The sequence below is a fragment of the Amblyraja radiata genome, chromosome 37 (assembly GCF_010909765.2).
Source record: "Amblyraja radiata isolate CabotCenter1 chromosome 37, sAmbRad1.1.pri, whole genome shotgun sequence".
Classification (NCBI taxonomy): Eukaryota; Metazoa; Chordata; class Chondrichthyes; order Rajiformes; family Rajidae; genus Amblyraja; species Amblyraja radiata.
The window spans coordinates 120570-139712 of NC_045992.1; the positions used below are offsets into that span (position 1 = coordinate 120570).

General features: G+C 43.1%; 1 protein-coding gene across 2 annotated transcripts; it reads right to left on the reverse strand.

Moving 5' to 3' along the window:
* Positions 1–628: 628 nt before the first annotated feature.
* Positions 629–14290, reverse strand: ap3m1 (adaptor related protein complex 3 subunit mu 1). 2 transcript variants are annotated; one of them, XM_033012647.1, is made up of 9 exons: positions 14214–14266; positions 13895–14173; positions 12106–12277; positions 10559–10696; positions 10278–10363; positions 7732–7865; positions 5529–5751; positions 5263–5407; positions 629–1321 (listed from the first exon to the last, which is right to left on the reverse strand). In XM_033012647.1, the coding sequence occupies exons 2-9, from the start codon at positions 14165–14167 to the stop codon at positions 1221–1223; spliced, it is 1272 nt and encodes a 423-aa protein (XP_032868538.1). In that variant the 5' UTR covers positions 14168–14173; positions 14214–14266; the 3' UTR covers positions 629–1220. The 2 variants fall into 2 exon arrangements, with proteins under 2 accessions (XP_032868538.1, XP_032868540.1); XM_033012649.1 differs by having other exon boundaries at positions 5529–5736; positions 13895–14290.
* Between the last annotated feature and the right edge of the window lie 4853 nt (positions 14291–19143).

Here is a 19143-nt window from a genome sequence, read left to right on the forward strand (position 1 = left end):
CTTCATGGCCGTGGGACATTACAGCGCCCGCCGGGGGCTCCAACACTGTGACTTCTAGACCAGGAACGGGGCCGTAAATCGCCCGGCACGGCCTAAAATGGCCGTGGGACTTATCATCGCCCGCCTGGGGCTTGGACATCGGGAGAGAAATGGAGAACAGGGGAGAGAAAAGACTTTGCCTTCCATCACAGTGGGTTCACTGTGATGGATGTTTGTGTGAATTAAATTGTGTGTATGTCTGTAGGAAATTGTCTTTGTTTGTATGGCTGTGGAAACGGAATTTCGTTTGAGCCTCACTGAGGCTTAAATGACAATAAATTGTATTGTATTGTATAGAATGGCCCAATTCTGCTCCTATCACTTATGACCTTATCAACTTATCAACAGACCAGATAGATGATGTTTTGGGTCAGGGCCCTTCATTAGACTGAAAAAGGGTTCTGACCCAAAACGTCGCCTATCCATTCCTTTGGTGATGCTGCCTGACCTGCTAAGTTGCACTAGCAATTTGTGTTCTACAAGAGACTGTTGATATTTCTTGTAATGAAATAAAGTTTGTGTCTTCACTAATTTCAACATCTCCCTAAATCTATGACTTGATTTTTCCATTTATTGTAAAAGGTAAGAAGAAAATGGAAATGTAACTTTATTGAAACAATCAAACCATTCGGTTACAATTCATCGTAAAAATATGTACTAAAGTTAGTTATAAACATTGCAATGACCCGAATGCTATTGGGTACGTTAAAATCAAATAAAGTATTTTACAGTAATGATTGTTAAGCACGTTTATATTTGTCAGAGACAGGCACACGCAAATATCCGAAATTTATCTATGATTAAACATTTATTGTTATAGAGATCAAGGAGAATATTTAAATCTACAGGGTGATATGAGACTGCACGTGCTGGCAACTGGAACAGATTTTTTTTGCATTTAAACCTACATGCTCTAGTTAATGAAGAAAAAGAATGATGAAGAAATAATGGAGCTATAGAAAAAATTCAAATATCTTTAAATAAAACTAGTTTAATATTTCAGTTAACATATTGTGATTAAGGCAGTTAATAAACCCAATGAAATCATTTCCTTTTGTGTCATCAACATTTTGGGAATCTTGATATTGTTTGATTCAAAAATGGTGAAGTTTTTCAAGAACGATGCTGTTGCTTGGTGAATGAATACCTGATTTCAGGACAATATTGTGCAGCTTATTATTTCATGTTCTGACCTGAAATGTTCCTGCCTTAGTGACATATTTCACACCTTTAAATGGTTTGTATCTCTCTCCGTACATGTCCAGTCGATTCACTTTCAAACCTGCAAGGAAAGCCAAGGAAGATTTGAAGTTCACCAGATGTTTTTAAAATAGGTAAATAGGTAAATTAAATCTGTGACCTACTAGGTAAGTGAACAGATAAACCTTCTGATATGTCCTCATTCTTTAGGGAATGGAGGTTCCCCTCTTAAATCAAAGATGAGGCCCTCGCTAGGGTCTCCTCGATATCCAGCAACTCCACTCTTGCTCCCCCTTCCTCCCAGTCGCAACAGGGACACGTCCCCTAGTCCTCACCTTTCATCCCATCAGCCGTCGCCTACAGCACATAATCCTCCATTTTCACCACCTCCAACGGGATCTCACCACCAGACACATTTTCCCATCCCCTCCCCTTTCCACTAAGACTGTCCCCTCCACAAATTCCTCATCAACTCGTCCCTTCCCACCCAAACCACACCCTCCCCAGGTACCTTCCCCTGCAGCCGCAGGAGATGCAACCCCTGTCCCAATACCTCCCCCCCCTCGACTCCGTTCAAGGACCCCGACAGTCTTTTCAGGTGAGGCAGAGGTTCACTTGCACCTCCTGCAACCTCATCTACTGTATCCACTGTTCCAGGTGTGGACTCCTTCATATCAGTGAGACCAAGCACAGGCTTGGCGATCATTTCGCTGAACACCTCCGCTTAGTCTGCCTAAACCTACCTGATCTCCCGATTGCTAAATCATTAAACTCCTCCTCCCATTCCGTCCTGGGCCTCCTCCTTTGTCAGAGTGCCTCACCCGCTGTTGCTCCGGCATTTTGTGTCTATCATTTATTCTACATTTTCCTTCATCTCCACCCCCTTTGTCTCGTTCTCCACCTTACACCTTATCTCTGAATCTCCTCCTCCCCGACTCATTCTGAAGAAAGGTCTCGACCCGAAACGTCAACCATTCCTTCTCTCCAGGGATGCTGCCTGTTCTGCTGAGTTACTACAGCATTTTGTGTCTATCTTCAGTTTAAATCAGCATCTGCAGTTCCTTCTGACATAATACTTCTGATAGTTGGCATTTGAACTACTTGCTTCATAATCAGCAATTATGCAAGGTGAATCAGAACATTAGTATTTGTGACTAGTAACATTTTAGAATCATCATGTCTTATTTCAGGGTACAACATTAGCCTCCCACCTCATTAAATTAATGATTGATAAAGTACCGCTGAGAGGAAATGAGTTGAAGTCTGCTATTCTCCCCCCCCCCCCCCCCCCCCCCCCCCCCCCCCCCCCCCGCCTGCATTGTAAACTGGTTAAGTTTCACAAATTTAATTCTGTGAAATGTCTCCGTAAGGTAGACAAAAGTGCTGGAGAAACTCGGGTGCAGCAGCATCTATGGAGCGAAGGAAATAGGCAACGTTTCGGGCCGAAACCCTTCTTCAGCCACCCAAATGTCTCCGTAATACAGGACTACTTCAAGAGAACACTGGAGTATGTAGGTATGTTGCAAAGCCTACCTGAAGCGTCGTTGAAGATCTGCCGCTGAGGGTGTGCGCGATTTTGGCGCCGTTTAGAGGGGGCGGGTTTAAAACGCGATTTTCTCTAAGCTGTTCCAATCGAAAATGTTCAGCCTAGTTCATTATTAACGAAAAATCGCTGGAAGACCCCGTCGCAAAAGCTATTATTAGGTTTAAAGGCCTTGAATAATAGTTATAGTAGTTTAAAAATCAATCTCTAAACCCGCGACCGCCAGCAACCGCAGGGTCTCATAAAGCAAATAGCAGAAGTTAGGTTGTATATTTTTACATTAAAAAGGGCTTCTAAAGATCCCTTTATACTAAGTTTAATATTGCGAGTAGCTCAATTTGGCCCCATTATATCGCGCAGTATTTTTCTCGGCATTTGGGGCACAAATCTACCGCAATGTGAACGTTCTAAACCAGCGCGTTCCACAGGGACCCACTGGAAAGCTGATTTAAATGGGCATTTATTTACAGCAATTAAACACTAAATTCCTTCCATTTGGTCTATAAATTAATGTAAATGAGATTTAAAAATCATGTTTTATTGTGAATTATTTGTGAATATTATTTGGACATTTAGGCTATTTAAAAATGTTAATCATTTATTAAGAAATGGATAGATGTTTAGATCTAGTAATTGAAGTCTGAAATTAGCTACAATTAGGTAACTAACTAATTATATGCTTTAATTTCAGGTCATCCAAGTAAGATTATTTTATATTTGTTTCAGAATGCTTCAATCTATGATAACTGAAAATTTCATTCAGTTCTCTTAATTTTTAAGAAAGTTATGGGCTTTTGACTGTTCACGATCACAGCTTTTTTGTTATGTCCATAGAAAATCAATAGGGAACAAGATGCTCATTTCCCAGTATGAAAATGGCCATAACTTTTTAAATACTTGAGATATGAAAGTGAATTAGGTGTCAAATTAAACTTATTTTTATGCTTTATCTGATGGGATAAATTACAGACTTGATTTTTAAAATCTCAAAATTTAGTAACATTGCTAGAGTATGTGATTATTTTATACAAACTTTAAAGTGTCAAAAGACAAATCAACTTAAATTGCAGAAGATCAATTTCCTTTAGGTACTTCAGTTCCCAAAGACCACAATAACCTGAAGTGAACTTTGCTGGTACATTAAGTGCAAACAGCTGACTGGAATCCTCTGACCCATGACCTTTCACCCCATACAAACTGTACCCTATCCTAAGCTTGTGTAACTTTCAAGCAGTCTGATCACGCTTCCAACAATCTGTGATTAAAACCAAACTATTCTAAGTTATCCTGCTTTTCCAGGAACCTTTATTAATAATCCACCTGAACTGATTTCTGAAGTGCTATGTAATTCAGCTCTGGCCATGAGGGTGAAGATACCATCACCATCATCTCAATAACTATTCTGCAGACGTTGACATGAAACAACCAACGTTCTCTCATTTTAAAACACTGAAGACTTTGAACACATCTTTGAATCATCTCTATTGGCCTGACAAACTGTGCCTGTTTTGAGAGTTCAAGACATGCCTGTGAAAACATGGCTTGCCAAATGGAGGCAGATGAGTGTAACTATGGCTCAATGCAGCTAGGACATTGGCCTGGGCATGGATGCGTGCTAGTTCATTCACCCTCCTAGTGGGTTTGGCGAGTTTTGCAGAGATAATATTGGTGGCATCTTTCCAGTGCTTTGAGGTACCTACAGCAAGTCTTGAAGCACATAGGAGGGCAGAATTATTGAGATACCTACATCATCGTTAACCTTGGGTGAGGTGCAGGTAGATAAGAGGGAGGCTAATGTTGTACATTTATTTAAGAAGGCCTGCAAAGAAAAACCTAGGACCTATAGACCAGTGATATAGAAGATTCTGGAAATTATTTAAAAATTGTGCACGTTTATATATATTTTGAATTCAAGAGCTTACGTACTAGAGAAGCATGATGGGTAAAGAGGACATCAGATCAAACTTTAAAACTATAAAATGGTGTAAGTGTTAGACATACTGTGTCAACTAAAATGGAGTTGTCAGCTAACAGCAATACACATGCTTTTCTGCTCAATTAACAGCATCACACAAGCAGGCTTGCTTAAAGATATAGTTGGACTTTGGTTAAATACTTGGACTAATTTAGAACTACTAAATCATGAGATTTACTGAGATCAACCTTTACCTTGTTAGAGTCAATGACAGCAAGCATACCATATGCCTTCTCTCCCACTCTATCTACTGGAGTTGTCACTTTCAGGAATTTTTGGACTTGGTCCCAAAGATCTCTCTCTATATCCATGCTGATGCTGATTGTCATTGCATAGTTATTCTAAATGTGTTTTCTTATCCATAAGTGGATTTTGAACTATATTTTATTTGCTAAATAAGCAAAGTACAACTTCACAGTCACATAAATACAGTCCTAAATGATTAAGTGATTCATCCTGTCATCACAACCATTTTTGCCTGCAGTGTTATGAACACTCATCTTACCTGATACAACAAGTTGTTGGATCTGAAACTGGACATTGAGTGTTGGATTTTCTTCGGGCTTTGGTGCACCAGACTGTAGGTTAATCAATCCCTTAAGAGTTTGTAACTTTGGCAAGATAATTTTTCCAATGTCCCAGATTAACACCTGGTAGATTGAGAAGATAAATCAATTTTAATTAGCATCAAGTCAAAAAGTGTTCTTTAAATAATATTGTTGTTTGATCTTGCAAGAGAAATGTTAGAATGAGTAACACATTGGGACTTACCTTGGTGACTGGATCAAACGTGTAATTGCCCTGTGTTGCAGTAAGGGTCATATTGAGCACCCCTTTGGGCATGTGAACAATCACCAGAACACTCTCCACCACCTTTCCCATGGTCTGTTTTGGGCCAATTGTTATATCAAACCGTCCTGTGGATCCCTTGTTGTTGAAGCTAATATTGTGCTTTACATAAACAGGTATTGCCACCAAGCTGAAAACACAAATTCTGATGTATAGTTTCAAATTAACAACTGTTGGTTGGTACATATGTTAGCATTTTGTATAGCCCACAACAAACTAAATACATTGAGTGCAGAATGGACTAAAAACAGATTATACCCTGAATTTATTTTTACCTGGTTCAGTTCCTTGGGTCTCAATTCCAGTGGCAAGGACAAAAAAATAAATTGCTTTCGGGATCAAGCTAATCACAGTGGCGATTGATTTTCCTTCCACTGGTTGGTCCCTGACAGCATAACTTGGATCACAAATTCAAAGGAAGGATAGCAATGAGCTGCATCAACCTGGCAAATCTGTGCTGTCCATTCCCAGCCTTTATATTCCTTTCTATGGAGGATAAAAGAGAAAGATGGCAAGGTTCAGGATTCTTTGAGATATTATAAGTTTATTCAAAAAGAAAAAGGAAGTATATGTACGGCATAGGAAGCTGAAATCCGAGACCCTTAAAAAGAAACAGGAAGCAGTTTAAAAAAAAAAGCAAATGCCTGGAACACACCGTCAGGGGTGGTGGTAGAGACATTACAATAGTGGCACTTGAGGGACTTTTGGATAGGCCAAATGGAAATGTAGGGAATGGAGGGAAATGGTTTATGCACAGGTGATAATAGGTGGTCTTGACATCATGTTTGGCAGGAACATTGCGGCCGATGGGCCTGTTCCTGTGCTGTTCTATGTTAACTCCACAAAACTCAGAAAAATATCTACCTCAACTAAGGCTTAAACGAGCAACCATTTCTAGGTTCTACGTCCAAAGGAAATATCCTCACCACTTTGACCCCCACGAGACTTGCGATGATCTTCTATTTCAATCAGGCCCCCTCCCCCCATCCTCTTGTGAACTCAGGCTTTGTCTGACCACCCAATCTTCATAAAAGAACCCAGTCATTCCAGAATAAGTCGGGTAAACCAGTGAATTAGTTTCAATGCATTTACAACCTTCCTTAAATAGGACTAATACTGTCCAAAGATGTAGTCTCACGGAAGCATACCCTATTTCAGCATTCATTTTCCTGACAAAAAATGATAACAGTAAAGGTTATAAATGGAGGTTTATAAAATCACAAGAGGCATAGATATGGTGAATGGTCACTTTTCCCCAGGGTGGTAAATTATACGGAGTGTTTTTTTAGTTTTAAAGACACAGTGCGGAAACAGGCTCGTCGGCCCACTGAGTCCGTGCCGACCGGCAATCCCCGTACACTAGCACTATCCTGCACACACTAGGGACAATTTAAAATTAAACCAAGCCAATTAACCTCCAAACATGTACTTCTTTAGAGTGTGGGAAGACACCAAAGATCTCGGAGAAAACCCACGCGGTCATGGGAAGAATGTACAAACTCCGTGCAGTCTCTGACTGTAAGGCAGCAACTCTATCGCTGCGCCACCGTGCTTCAACATAACGTAATGCAGCACAGAAACAGTACCTCTGATTCTGCACCCACCAGCTACACCATTTACATTAAACCTATTTTATTCTTTCCACTTCTCATCAGATGCCAGGTTCTACCAATCAACACACAAAGAGTAATTTGGATCAACAATTAACCTAAAAACATGCATGTCTTTGGGACGTTAAAAGAAATCAGAGCATGTTGTGGAAACTCACATGATCATAAGGAGACCATGTAAACTTCACACAGACCGCACCAAGTCAGGATTGAACCCGATCACTGAAGCTGTAGGGCAGCAGCTCTATCTGTTGACATCTGAAGAAAGTCCAGATAAGTTGCCTGTCCCGCTGAGTTACTCCAGCATTTTGTGTCTATCTTCCAGTTTGATAACCCCTACCTTATTACAAAGATGTGCGCTTTATGAATATTTACCATTTAGTTGGCAATTAAATGATTTAACACAGATTAATGTCAATCTGCCAACTTCCAATGAATAATGCATTATCATTCATCATCCATTGTCCAAAATACATATTTTTCTAAAAATTAGAACAGTTACAAATTGATCTCACTTTTGCGAGCTGACGTGGTAAGACATTAAACGGAAATTTCCATCTGGAGGAATGAATGAGAGAACTCGCTCAGTTTCCCATCGTTTGAAACGGACACACGGATGGAAGCTGACATCATCCAGCAGCCTTGGGTTCTGCAAGTGGTTAGAAATGAAGTACATTTTAAAGCATTGAGGAATTAGCATATGAGTATTTGCTGCCATCATTCAATAACATTCAAAGCTCTGTACTTTTTATACATGCTGTGCTGCAGCACTGAGCCTGGTTCTGAGGCAGAGGGGGGAAGGGTAATGTCAGGCAGAGCAATAATGATAGGAGACTCGTTAGTTAGGGGGGTGTGACATGAGATTCTATGGTACCAATCTAAACTCCAGGATGATGTGCTGTCTCCCTGGTGCCAGGGTCCAGGATGTCTCAGAGCAGCTGTATGACATTCTCAAGCGGGTGGGTGAGCAGCCAGAGACTATTGTGCAAGTTGGACAAATGGCATGGGTAGAACAAGGGACAAGCTCCTGTAAATGAATGTAGGGAGTTAGGCAAAAGATTAAAAAGCAGGACCTCCAAGGTAGCAATCTCCAGATTAGTTCCGGTGTCACGTGCTGGTGAGGGTAGGAACTGGAAAATAGGTCAGATGAATGCACCTCTGAGGAGTTGGATCAGTGATTCAGAATTCTGGACCACTGGGAACTTTTCTGGGCCAGAGGCGATCTGTACAAGAAGGATGGGTTGCACCTGAACTGGAGGGGAACCAATATCCTGACAAGCAGGTTTGCTAGTGCTACACAGGTGGGTTTAAACTGGATTGGCATGGGGTGGGTCCATTGTAGTACTGAGGCAGATGAGATGCTGAAAGTCAGTATGGAAGGTGATGAAAGAAAGTACAGATAAGAAAATAGGGAGGAGCACAGCCAGGAGCAAGGAAGGACTATTGGATTGAATTGCATTTATTTTAATGCGAGAGGCCTGACGGGTAGAGCGGATGAACTCAGGGTTTGGTACGTGCGACTGGGATGTTGTTGCTATTACGGAAACCTGGCTAAGAAGGACAGGATTAACAGCTTAATGTTCCAGGGTACAGGAGACATTTCCCAAGGAATACGATAGTATATAAGTCACCCGGGCCTACTCAGATATATCTATGGATATTGGGGGAAGCAAGAGAAAAAATTGCAGGAGTCCTGGCTGAGATATATAAATTATCATTAAACATGGATAGTGTCAGAAGACTGGAGAGTGGCTAATGTTGTGCCCTATTTCAGAAGGGCTGCTAGGAGAAAAGCCTATGAACTATATACCAGTGAACCTAACATCTGTGGTAGGCAATTTACTGGAGACTACTCTGAGGGGTAAGACATATATATAATTGGAGAGACAGGGGTTGATTAGGCATAGGCAACATGGTTTTATACGTGGGAGGTGATGTCTTACAAATCTGATTTGAAGTAACCAAAACTGATGAGGCCAAAGCTGTAGACATTGTCAATATGGACTTCAACAAGGCATTTGGTAAGCTTCCCCATGATAGACTGCTCTGGCAGGTTAGGTCGCATGGGATCCAAGGAGAGCTGGCCAACTGGATAGCGAATTGGCTACACAGAAGGAAGCAGAGGATAATGGTGGAAGGTTGTGTTTTGGACTGGAGGGCTGTGACCAGTGGTGTGCCTGATGGATCGCTGCTGTATCCATTGCTCTTTTTTGTTCATATCAACAATTTGGATGAGAATGTAGAATATCGAGTATAAAAGTTTTAAATGTAATATCACAGTTGTACAAAATGGTGGTATATTGTGTTAAGTTTTGGTCACCCTGCTAGAGGAACTATGTTACGCAGGAAAGGGTGCAAAGAGGATTTACAAAGATCTTGCCAAGACTTGAGGGCCTAGTCTATATCGAGGGTAGAAGAATGAGAGGTGATCAGTACACCACATGAATAGGCCTTTTGGCCCACAATGTTTGTGCTGAACATGATGCCAATATCATCACATCTATCTGCACATAAGCCTTTTTTTTCTTTATTCCCTGCATATGTATATGCCTATCCAAAAGTATTTTAAAAGTCACTAATGTATCTGCTTCAACCACCACCTCTGGCAGCACGTTCTGGGTACATCAACCCATGAAAAAACTTGCCTCACGCATGTCCTTTAAACCTTGCCCATCAACCCTTAAAACTATATGATTTTTCCATCTTGGGAGAAAGATTCTGACCATCTACCCATCTTATAGAGGTGGGCAGATATAGGTTTAAAGTGAGAGGGGAAAGATTTAATAAGAAGCCGAAGGGCAACTTTTTCCACGCAGAAGGTGGTGGGTATATGGAACGAGCTGCCAAAGGAGATGGTTGAGACAGGCACCAGCCATTAAAAGATATTTTTGGACAGGTACATGGATCGGAAAGATTTAGATGGCACAGGCAAATGGGACTAGAGTAGATAGAGCATCTTGGTCAGAATGGGCCTGTTTCCGTGCTGTATGCCTCTATGACACAAATTTTCAAAATAAGAAGTTAAACCAAAAGAAGGAAAGTGAAAAAGTAGTTGTCTTACCATGAAGGAAAGGGTGAGGTCTGGCATTCCAGTGAGCTTAATACAAGCATCGATAACACCCTGGATCTCAGCAAAGACAGTTGATCCTGGTATAAAAAAAATAATTCTACCAAAACTAAAGCCAATTAAAATGTATGAACCAGTTTCCTCAAACTATTGAGAAACACAATTAATGCTTGGCATTTTGAAGCACGAATACACACACACGGTCTGTTCCATTTAAACTGCAAGTTCTATAGTCACAGCTGCAGAAGCAACATGCTGCAAAATAAACTTGTTACCTGATTTATCTATGATGGCATCAATTTCTTCTGTAACATCAAAATAAGCCTCATTATTTGTATACTTGACACCTGCTCTCCGCCAAGGAATGTTGGACAGTTGACCAGTAGGAAGTTGATCTCCCACATTACTGCTACCTAACCGATGTAAATATAAACATAATACATTTTGTTAATGAGTATTACAATGGTTAGTATTCTATTGGAGGCAATTATACTTTATGAGAAATGTAAAAATGTTGGTGAAATTCAAATGGTCTAACTTTTTCAGATTAATCAAAAACATTAAGATGGTTCCTGTTCCTGCAAACTCTTATAATAAAATACTCAGTCAGAAAGAAAACTCTTGTGGCAGCAATTTAGCAGTTAAAGTTTCTTTGGACCAATGATCTCAACTGCAGACGACTACCAAAGGAATGAGGTACAATGCATGTCTTGCCTCTTTCAATAATGGTGACAATAATCAGAATTGACTTTCAATAATCAGAATTGAAATGATTTGATGCAAAGGGTAAACTGGTAGTTCAAGTTCAAGTGAGTTTATTGTCATGTGTCCCTGATAGGACAATGAAATTCTTGCTTTGCTTCAGTTACTCTCAATCCGTGTTCAATGTGGCATGTTCCATTTAAAACTGTTAGTCTTAACATTAGACAACATAAAAGTCATTCAGAATCACAACATCAGCAAAGGAGGAATCCAATCCATCCACCGGGTCATTGCCGCACTTTACACTGACATCTACCAAAGCAAACCAAAGACATCAACTGTGTGTCCAATCATTTTGAAAACTTTGCTGGAATCTAGTGCTACTATTTTCCAGACAATGTGATGGAAACACACCCGTTATATGCCCAACAGGCACATTATAGGGTAAGAAACAGGATTCAATTTCTCATGTGTGATCTCTGGAAACCTTTGTCAATCCTGCCATAAAAGGTCATCCAACAATTCAAGTCAAGAGTGTTTTATTGTCATATGCTCCGGATGGGACAATGAAATTCTTACTTGCTGCAGCACAACAGAATATGTGAATATGTAAACATAGTACATAACGGGCAGAGAGAAAGAAAAAGAAAAAGTTCAATAAATAACAAATGTAGTGCAATAATAATAATAATATAGTCTTCTATATATTAATTCATATTACTCTACAAAATTTACTCTACATATCACTTGGAAAATTTGGTTTATCGAGTTGAAAATATTCAATTTACTCGTGATTCACTTTGTAGAATAAAAATTCTACGGTTTTATTATCGACAAGACAAAAGAGAAAGTGGATACTGGCATCTGGAACAATATAACAGATTGCTGCAAGACCTAAGCAGCTCAAAGCATCTATGAAAGCAAAAAGTGTTAATTGATAGTGACAATTGAGTGCATCAACATGGTTTCAGGAATTATTTTACCTTTTCAAAGGATGCAAGTTATTTATTTAAATCATTGGGATGACAAAACAAGGATTATTTTAAATCTTGAAGGATCCCATTTGGTGAAAAATACATTTATGCAAACATAATTTCAATAAAAATAAACTGATTCCTACCCGTAATAGAATTAACAACAGAACGAAGAATAGTGGGTGGTTTAATCAGTTCTTTTAATATATTGGATTCAGTAGCTAATGGGAACCCGTTGTCCAACATCTCTTCCAGGAGCTCGTACACAATCACAACGTTATCTTTAATTGATGCCTCTGAGCATTCTCCAAAATAGTCCTGAAGAACAATTACACAGTTTAAGTAGCGCCAAAGTGTAGGCAAAAGATTTGAGTGTTCAATATGAAGATATAACTTTAACTATTTTCTGCTATAACTTTAGAGTCTATAATTCTAACTTTGCAGTATTACTGTTTATTTATCTACAAATAGTGTAGTACAGTAAACCTTCATTATAACGGACAATAGGGGGTGGGAGGGAATGGCGTCCGTTATTGCTGATTGTCCGCTATAACTGAGTCAGAGATTACCGAGAAATAGAGTATCATTTTATAAGTAGAAACAAAGAACTGAAGATGCTGGTTAATATGTAAAAGGACATAAAGTGCTGGAGTAACTCAGCAGGTCAGGTGGCATCTCTGGAGAACATGGATAGGTGTTGTTTCGGGTTGAGGCCCCTCTTCACACTCTCGATCTGTAACTGGGCCACGAATCCAGGTGGGTTGACAGTCCCCGCCTGCTGGCGGCCAGGGGTGAGGCGAGGATCGTCGAAGTCGATGGTTGCAGCCTGCAGGTAAAGGTTGGCACTGGCGTTGGCAGGTGTGGCTTGGTATGGCTGAGAAAGCTGTGTGGGCCAGCAGTGGCGGCGGCAGCAGGTTTGGCCTGGAATAAGCCGGGGGGCGGTGCAGTTCAGGGGTAGCATCGGTAGCATGGTCTGGAGGTGAGGGTTGGTAGTTCTGTAAAATCAAGTGTTTTATGTTTTGCTATTCTTTAATGTTGCTCTGTTGGCACTGGGTCTGCGTGTATATTTACATAATAACCTACATGATTGAGTTTATGTTTATTATTGTCATGTATACAGTGACAGTGAAAAGCTTTAAATGACGTAAATGACAGTGAAAAGTTTTACTTTGCATGCTATCCAATCAAATCTGATACTATACATAAATACAATTAAGCCAAACACAATAGACAATAGGTGCAGGAGAAGGCCATTCGGCCCTTCGAGCCAGCACCGCCATTCAATGTGATCATGGCTGATCATCCCAATCAGTACCCCGTTCCTGCCTTCTCCCCATATCCCGACTGTTATCTTACGTGCCCTATCTAGCTGGTGCAAGTACTATCAAGCGGTGCAAAGGGAAATATAATAGTGTGCTGGATATCGTTCTCTCAACATTGTAGCACAACTGTTCTAGAGACAAAGTCCAATGTCTACAATGATGAAGAAGAGAATTGAACAGTACCCTAGCTTATGGAAGGACCCATCAGAAGCCTGTAACAGGGAATACACATCCTTTCTCCAGAGATGCTGCTTGGCCCGCTGAGTTACTCCAGCACTTTGTGTCTATATTCGGTATATATCAGCATCTGCAGTTCCTTTCTACACAACACAGGGGAAGAAGCAGGTTTTCCCGGGTATGGTGGTGCACACTTTCAAGTTCTGTACCCGCTGCCGGGTGGGAGCGGGGAGACGGAGGAATGGCCGGGTGGGACAGTCTTTGATTAAGATGGCTTCTCTGTTCTCTCCCGCTATTTTAACCACAAATCATGTCACAGTGTCAGTTAAGTTTATTATTTATCCCACATGAGTGGAATATGTTGGTGATGTTATGTTTGATACCGATTAGAGTTGCCTCTGATTTAATGTTTAAACAAAGGATGGCGGGGCCAGACCTGCAGCGTCTCCGCCACTCGATGCAAGAACTCGATGACGAAGAGCGGCGACACCTCGGACTGGATAACGGCCACGAAGAAGATGCCGCAGCGGTGGGCGCTGACCAGGTAGTGGTGCGGGGTAGCGAGCACCGGCGCCACGTCGTCCGGCTGTCCGGCCCTGTCCTGTGCCTCCAGGAAATAGTCACACACCGAGCGGCTCACCGCGCTCTTCCAGTGTTTCTCTAGGAAGATGTCGCCACCGCAGCTGATGAGGAACAGACTGTGAATCATTCTGACCAAAGATCCTATCGGATCCTATAGGACCTTTGATTCTGACCAGGCCGCTTCTCCCCTCACACCCAGAGCAGCAAAGATCCTATAGAAGCGTCAACCCAGAGCAGCGCGCCGCCTTCACCTGCCCGCCTCAAGATGGCGGCCCAGCGCGCTCCCGCGGCAACACCATCCCGCCCCGCGCGCGCTCCCGCGGCAACACGATCCCGCCCCGCGCGCGCTCCCGCGGCAACACCATCCCGCCCACCCGCCTCGCGCGCGCTCCCGCGGCAACACGATCCCGCCCCGCGCGCGCTCCCGCGGCAACACGATCCCCCGCGGACTCAATATAGACACAACATGCTGGAGTAACAGCGGGTCAGGCAGCATCTCTGGAGAAAAGGAATAGATGACGTTTCGGGTCCAGACCCTTTTTCAGACAGAGAGTCAGGGGAAAAGGAAACGAGAGATAGACGATGATGTTGAGAGGTATGGAACAAATGAATGAAAGATATGCAAAATAGTAACGATGATGATAGAAACAGGCGATTGTTAGCTGTGCCCTATGTGAAAACAAGTATAGACAATGAGACTCAACAAGATTCAGATTCAATTTTAATTGTCAGTGTACAGTACAGAGACAACGAAATGCATTTAGCATCTCCCTGGAAGAGCGACATAGCAAATGATTTGAATAAATAATAATAAGTGTCGGGGGGGGGGGGGGGGGGTGATTGGCAGTCACCGAGGTACGTTGTTGAGTAGAGTGACAGCCGCCGGGAAGAAGCTGTTCCTGGACCTGCTGGTTCGGCAACGGAGGGACCTGTAGCGCCTCCCGGATGGTAGGAGGGTAAACAGTCCATGGTTGGGGGTGAGAGCAGTCCTTGGCGATGCTGAGCGCCCTCCGCAGACAACGCTTGCTTTGGACAGACTCAATGGAGGGGAGCGAGGAACCGGTGATGCGTTGGGCAATTTTCACCACCCTCTGCAATGCCTTCCGGTCGGAGACAGAGCAGTTGCCATACCATACTGTGATGCAGTTGGTAAGGATGCTCTCGATGGTGCAGCGGTAGAAGTTCACCAGGATCTGATGAGACAGATGGACCTTCTTCAGTCTCCTCAGGAAGAAGTGACGCTGGTGAGCCTTCTTGATCAGAGTTGAGGTATTGTGGGTCCAAGAGAGGTCATCGGAGATGTTGACTCCCAGGAACCTGAAGCTAGAAACACGTTCCACCTCCGTCCCGTTAATGTGGATGGGGGTGTGCGTGCCGCCACTGGACTTCCTGAAGTCTACAATGAGCTCCTTGGTCTTCTTGGAGTTAAGGGCCAGGTTGTTGTCAGCGCACCATGCTGCTAAGTGCTGGACCTCCTCCCTGTAGGCCGACTCATCGTTGTTGCTGATGAGGCCAATCACCGTTGTATCATCTGCATACTTGATGATGGTGTTAGTACCATGTACAGGTGTGCAGTCATAGGTGAAGAGGGAGTAGAGGAGGAGGCCCATGATAGATGACTTTGAAGCTGGTACAAATTGGGTGGGGGAGGGATGGAGAGAGAGGGGATGCAAGGATTTTGAGTATAGGAGCAGGGTCTACTGCAGTTGTACAGGGTCTTGGTGAGACCACACCTGGAGTATTGCGTACAGTTTTGGTCTCCTAATCTGAGGAAAGACATTCTTGCCATAGAGGGGGTACAGAGAAGGTTCACCAGACTGATTCCTGGGATGTCAGGACTTTCATATGAAGAAAGACTGGATAGACTCGGTTTGTACTCGCTAGAATTTAGAAGATTGAGGGGGGATCTTATAGAAACGTACAAAATTCTTAAGGGGTTGGACAGGCTAGATGCAGGAAGATTGTTCCCGATGTTGGGGAAGTCCAGAACAAGGGGTCACAGTTTAAGGATAAGGGGGAAATCTTTTAGGACCGAGGTGAGGAAAACATTTTTCACACATAGTAGTGAATCTCTGGAATTCTCTGCCACAGAAGGTAGTTGAGGCCAGTTCATTGGCTATATTTAAGAGGGAGTTAGATGTGGCCCTTGTGGCTAAAGGGATCAGGGGGTATGGAGAGAAAGCAGGTACAGGATACCGAGTTGGATGATCAGCCATGATCATATTGAATGGCGGTGCAGGCTCGAAGGGCCGAATGGCCTACTCCTGCACCTATTTTCTATGTTTCTATGATTATTTGAAATTAGAGAAATCAATATTCATACCACTGGGGTGTAAGCTGCCCAAGTGAAATATGAGGTGCTGTTCCTCCAATCTGACAATGGAGGAGGCCCATGATAGAAAGGCCAGTGTGGGAATGTGAGGGGGAATTAAAGTGTTTGGCAACCGGGAGATCAGGTAGTGCCAGGCAAAGATGTTCAGTGAAACGATCGCCCAGTCTGCGCTTGGTCTTGCCGATGTAGAGTCAAGTTCAAGTTCACATTTATTGTCACATGCACCAATTGGTACAGTGAAATTTGAGTTACCATACAGCCATATGAATAAAAAGAACACAATACACAATTGATTTTAACATAAATATCCACCACAGCGGAATCAACATTCCTTACTGTGATGGAAGGCAATAAAGTTCAGCCATCTTCCTCTTTGTTCACCTGTAGTCGGGGCCTAGAACCCTCCGCGGTCTGCGCTACGGAAGGCCTGATGTACAGGCCCTCTTGCTGGGATGATCGAACCTCCGGCGTCGGAACGGATGTTACACACTCTGCGGCTTGGAGTTTCCGAATCGGCCGCTTCTCAATAGGATTCAAGGATTCAAGAGAGTTTATTGTCATGTGTCCCTAATAGGACAATGAAATTCTTGCTTTGCTTCAGCACAACAGAACATAGTAGGCATGACTGCGGCTTCCGAAACCACTGGACGGAGCTCCAACACTGGCGATCCTCGGCAAAAGATCCCAGGCCTCCACGACGTTAAAGTCAGCGTCGCGCCCGCGGCTAGAAGCTCCGCTAACCACAGCTCCACGATGTTAAAGTCAGCAGGCCCCGCTGGACGGAGCTCCAACACTAGCGATCCTCGACAGGATCCCAGGCTCCGCTATGGTAATTCCGCGCTGCGCCTGCTGCTGAGGCTCTGGGCCGGTCTCAAGTAGGAATGGCCATGCCAATTCAGTTGGTAGGCTGCGGGGGGGGGGGGGGGGGGGGGGAGATGCCATACAGAGAAAACATGCATTTCTGTCCAGGTAAGTTATTGGAAAACAGTTTCTCCCTATTCCCCCCACACAAGACATACTGAGAAACATTAAAACATACATTTTACACGCACTAAAAATAACAAAAAAGACGAAAGGACTAACGAGCTGCTGGCGAGGCAGGCACTGCGGTGGCGCCATCCAATGGATATCTTGAACACATCTTCAAGTCCACATCATGAACAACGGATACGGTAGATGAGGTTGGAGGAGGTGCAAGTGAACCTCTGCCTCACATGAAAGGACTGTCTGGATCCCTGGACAGTCGAGGTGTTGCATCTCCTGCGGTTACACAGGAAGGTCCCTGGGGAGGGGATAGTTTGGGTGGAAAGAGATGAGTTAACCAGGAGTTGTGGAGGGAACGGTCTCTGCAGAAGGCGAAAATGGGTGGAGAAGTACGATACAATACGATATTACTTTAATGTCAGAACAAAGTCTGAAAATTGTGACGAGTGTTGGGATCCCGTTGGAAGTCTGAAGAGGGTCTCGACCTGAAACATCACATATTTCTTCGCTCCATAGATGCTGCCTGTTGTGAGGCAAATGATACTTTACGACTCTCTTAGTGGCAGCATGCTGTAAAGGTTGTAACTTTGTTTGCTCCCTTAACTTTTAACTTCTAGCTTACCACTCTTTCAATGCGCTTCAATCGTGTAAAGGATGGAGACAAGAGGGAAAAGAGCTTCTCCAAGGAAGGAGCGTGGTGAAGGCGCAGCTTCTGACTCTGGTATCTTAGAAGCAATATCGAAAATGAACAGAGAAATGAAAACAAGATTTTGCAGTTTGGAAAATGATGAAAGGAATTTTGGATATGGATCTGGAAAACGAAAAATAAGGATCTGGAAAACAGAAGCCGTCGACTGAATTTGCGAATTGTTGGTTTGCGTGAAGGTCAAGAAGGGGATAATCAGGACCAGATTTACGTATAAGCTTGACAAGCTTAAGCTTAGGGCCTCGAGATCTAGGGGGGCCTCAAAGAGCCGGATTCACCACTAGGCTTCACAGGCTGAAATCTAGGGCCTCGAAATCTAGGGGGCCTCCGGCCAAAGCAGGACCCCTGTCGTTCAACTCTGGGCGCCCTCCCTCTCATTTTGCCCGGCTTGGCACTGCAGATACTGGTTTATACCGATAGACACAAAAAACTGAACTCAGCGGGTCAGGCAGCATCTCTGGAGAAAAGGAACGTGACGTTTAGTGTCGGCGGCGGTTGTATTGCTGGGCAAAGATACCAGGTGCTGGGTGACGAAGGGTCGGAGCGAATGACGGCCCCGCACAGCAGCAGCAGCGGCCGCGACAGCAGCTCCATCCGACCTGGTCCTGAATTATATTTGTTGGAGTGCAAGATTTTGCTAAAGAATCGTTTCTACGGCCGTTCTGTGTGTTTTTGTTTTTTAAATTCACCCGACAAGTTAATTGCTAGAATGATTTTAAAAGCAGCTTCTGAAGCCGTCAATGCTGACAACTGGGACGGATTTTATGGAGGACCAGGTAAAAGAAAGTAGTTTATTTTTATGTATAAAAGTGTTTCTTAAGATGTATTTAATTCACATTTTAAGTTGCGAAACGGTGATTCCCCCCCCCGAAGAACTGGCAGTGTATTTGCTGCAGATATGAGGGTGTAAATTCACCGCAACGTCAACGTTCTAAATGGTCCCGTTCCAGAAAATCCCACTCGCAAGCTGATTTAACTGGCCATTAATTTACAGGTATTAAACATTAAATTCCTTCCATTTGGCCTATAAACCCATGACAAAATTATGTTATATTCTGAATTCTTGTGTGAATGTTATTTG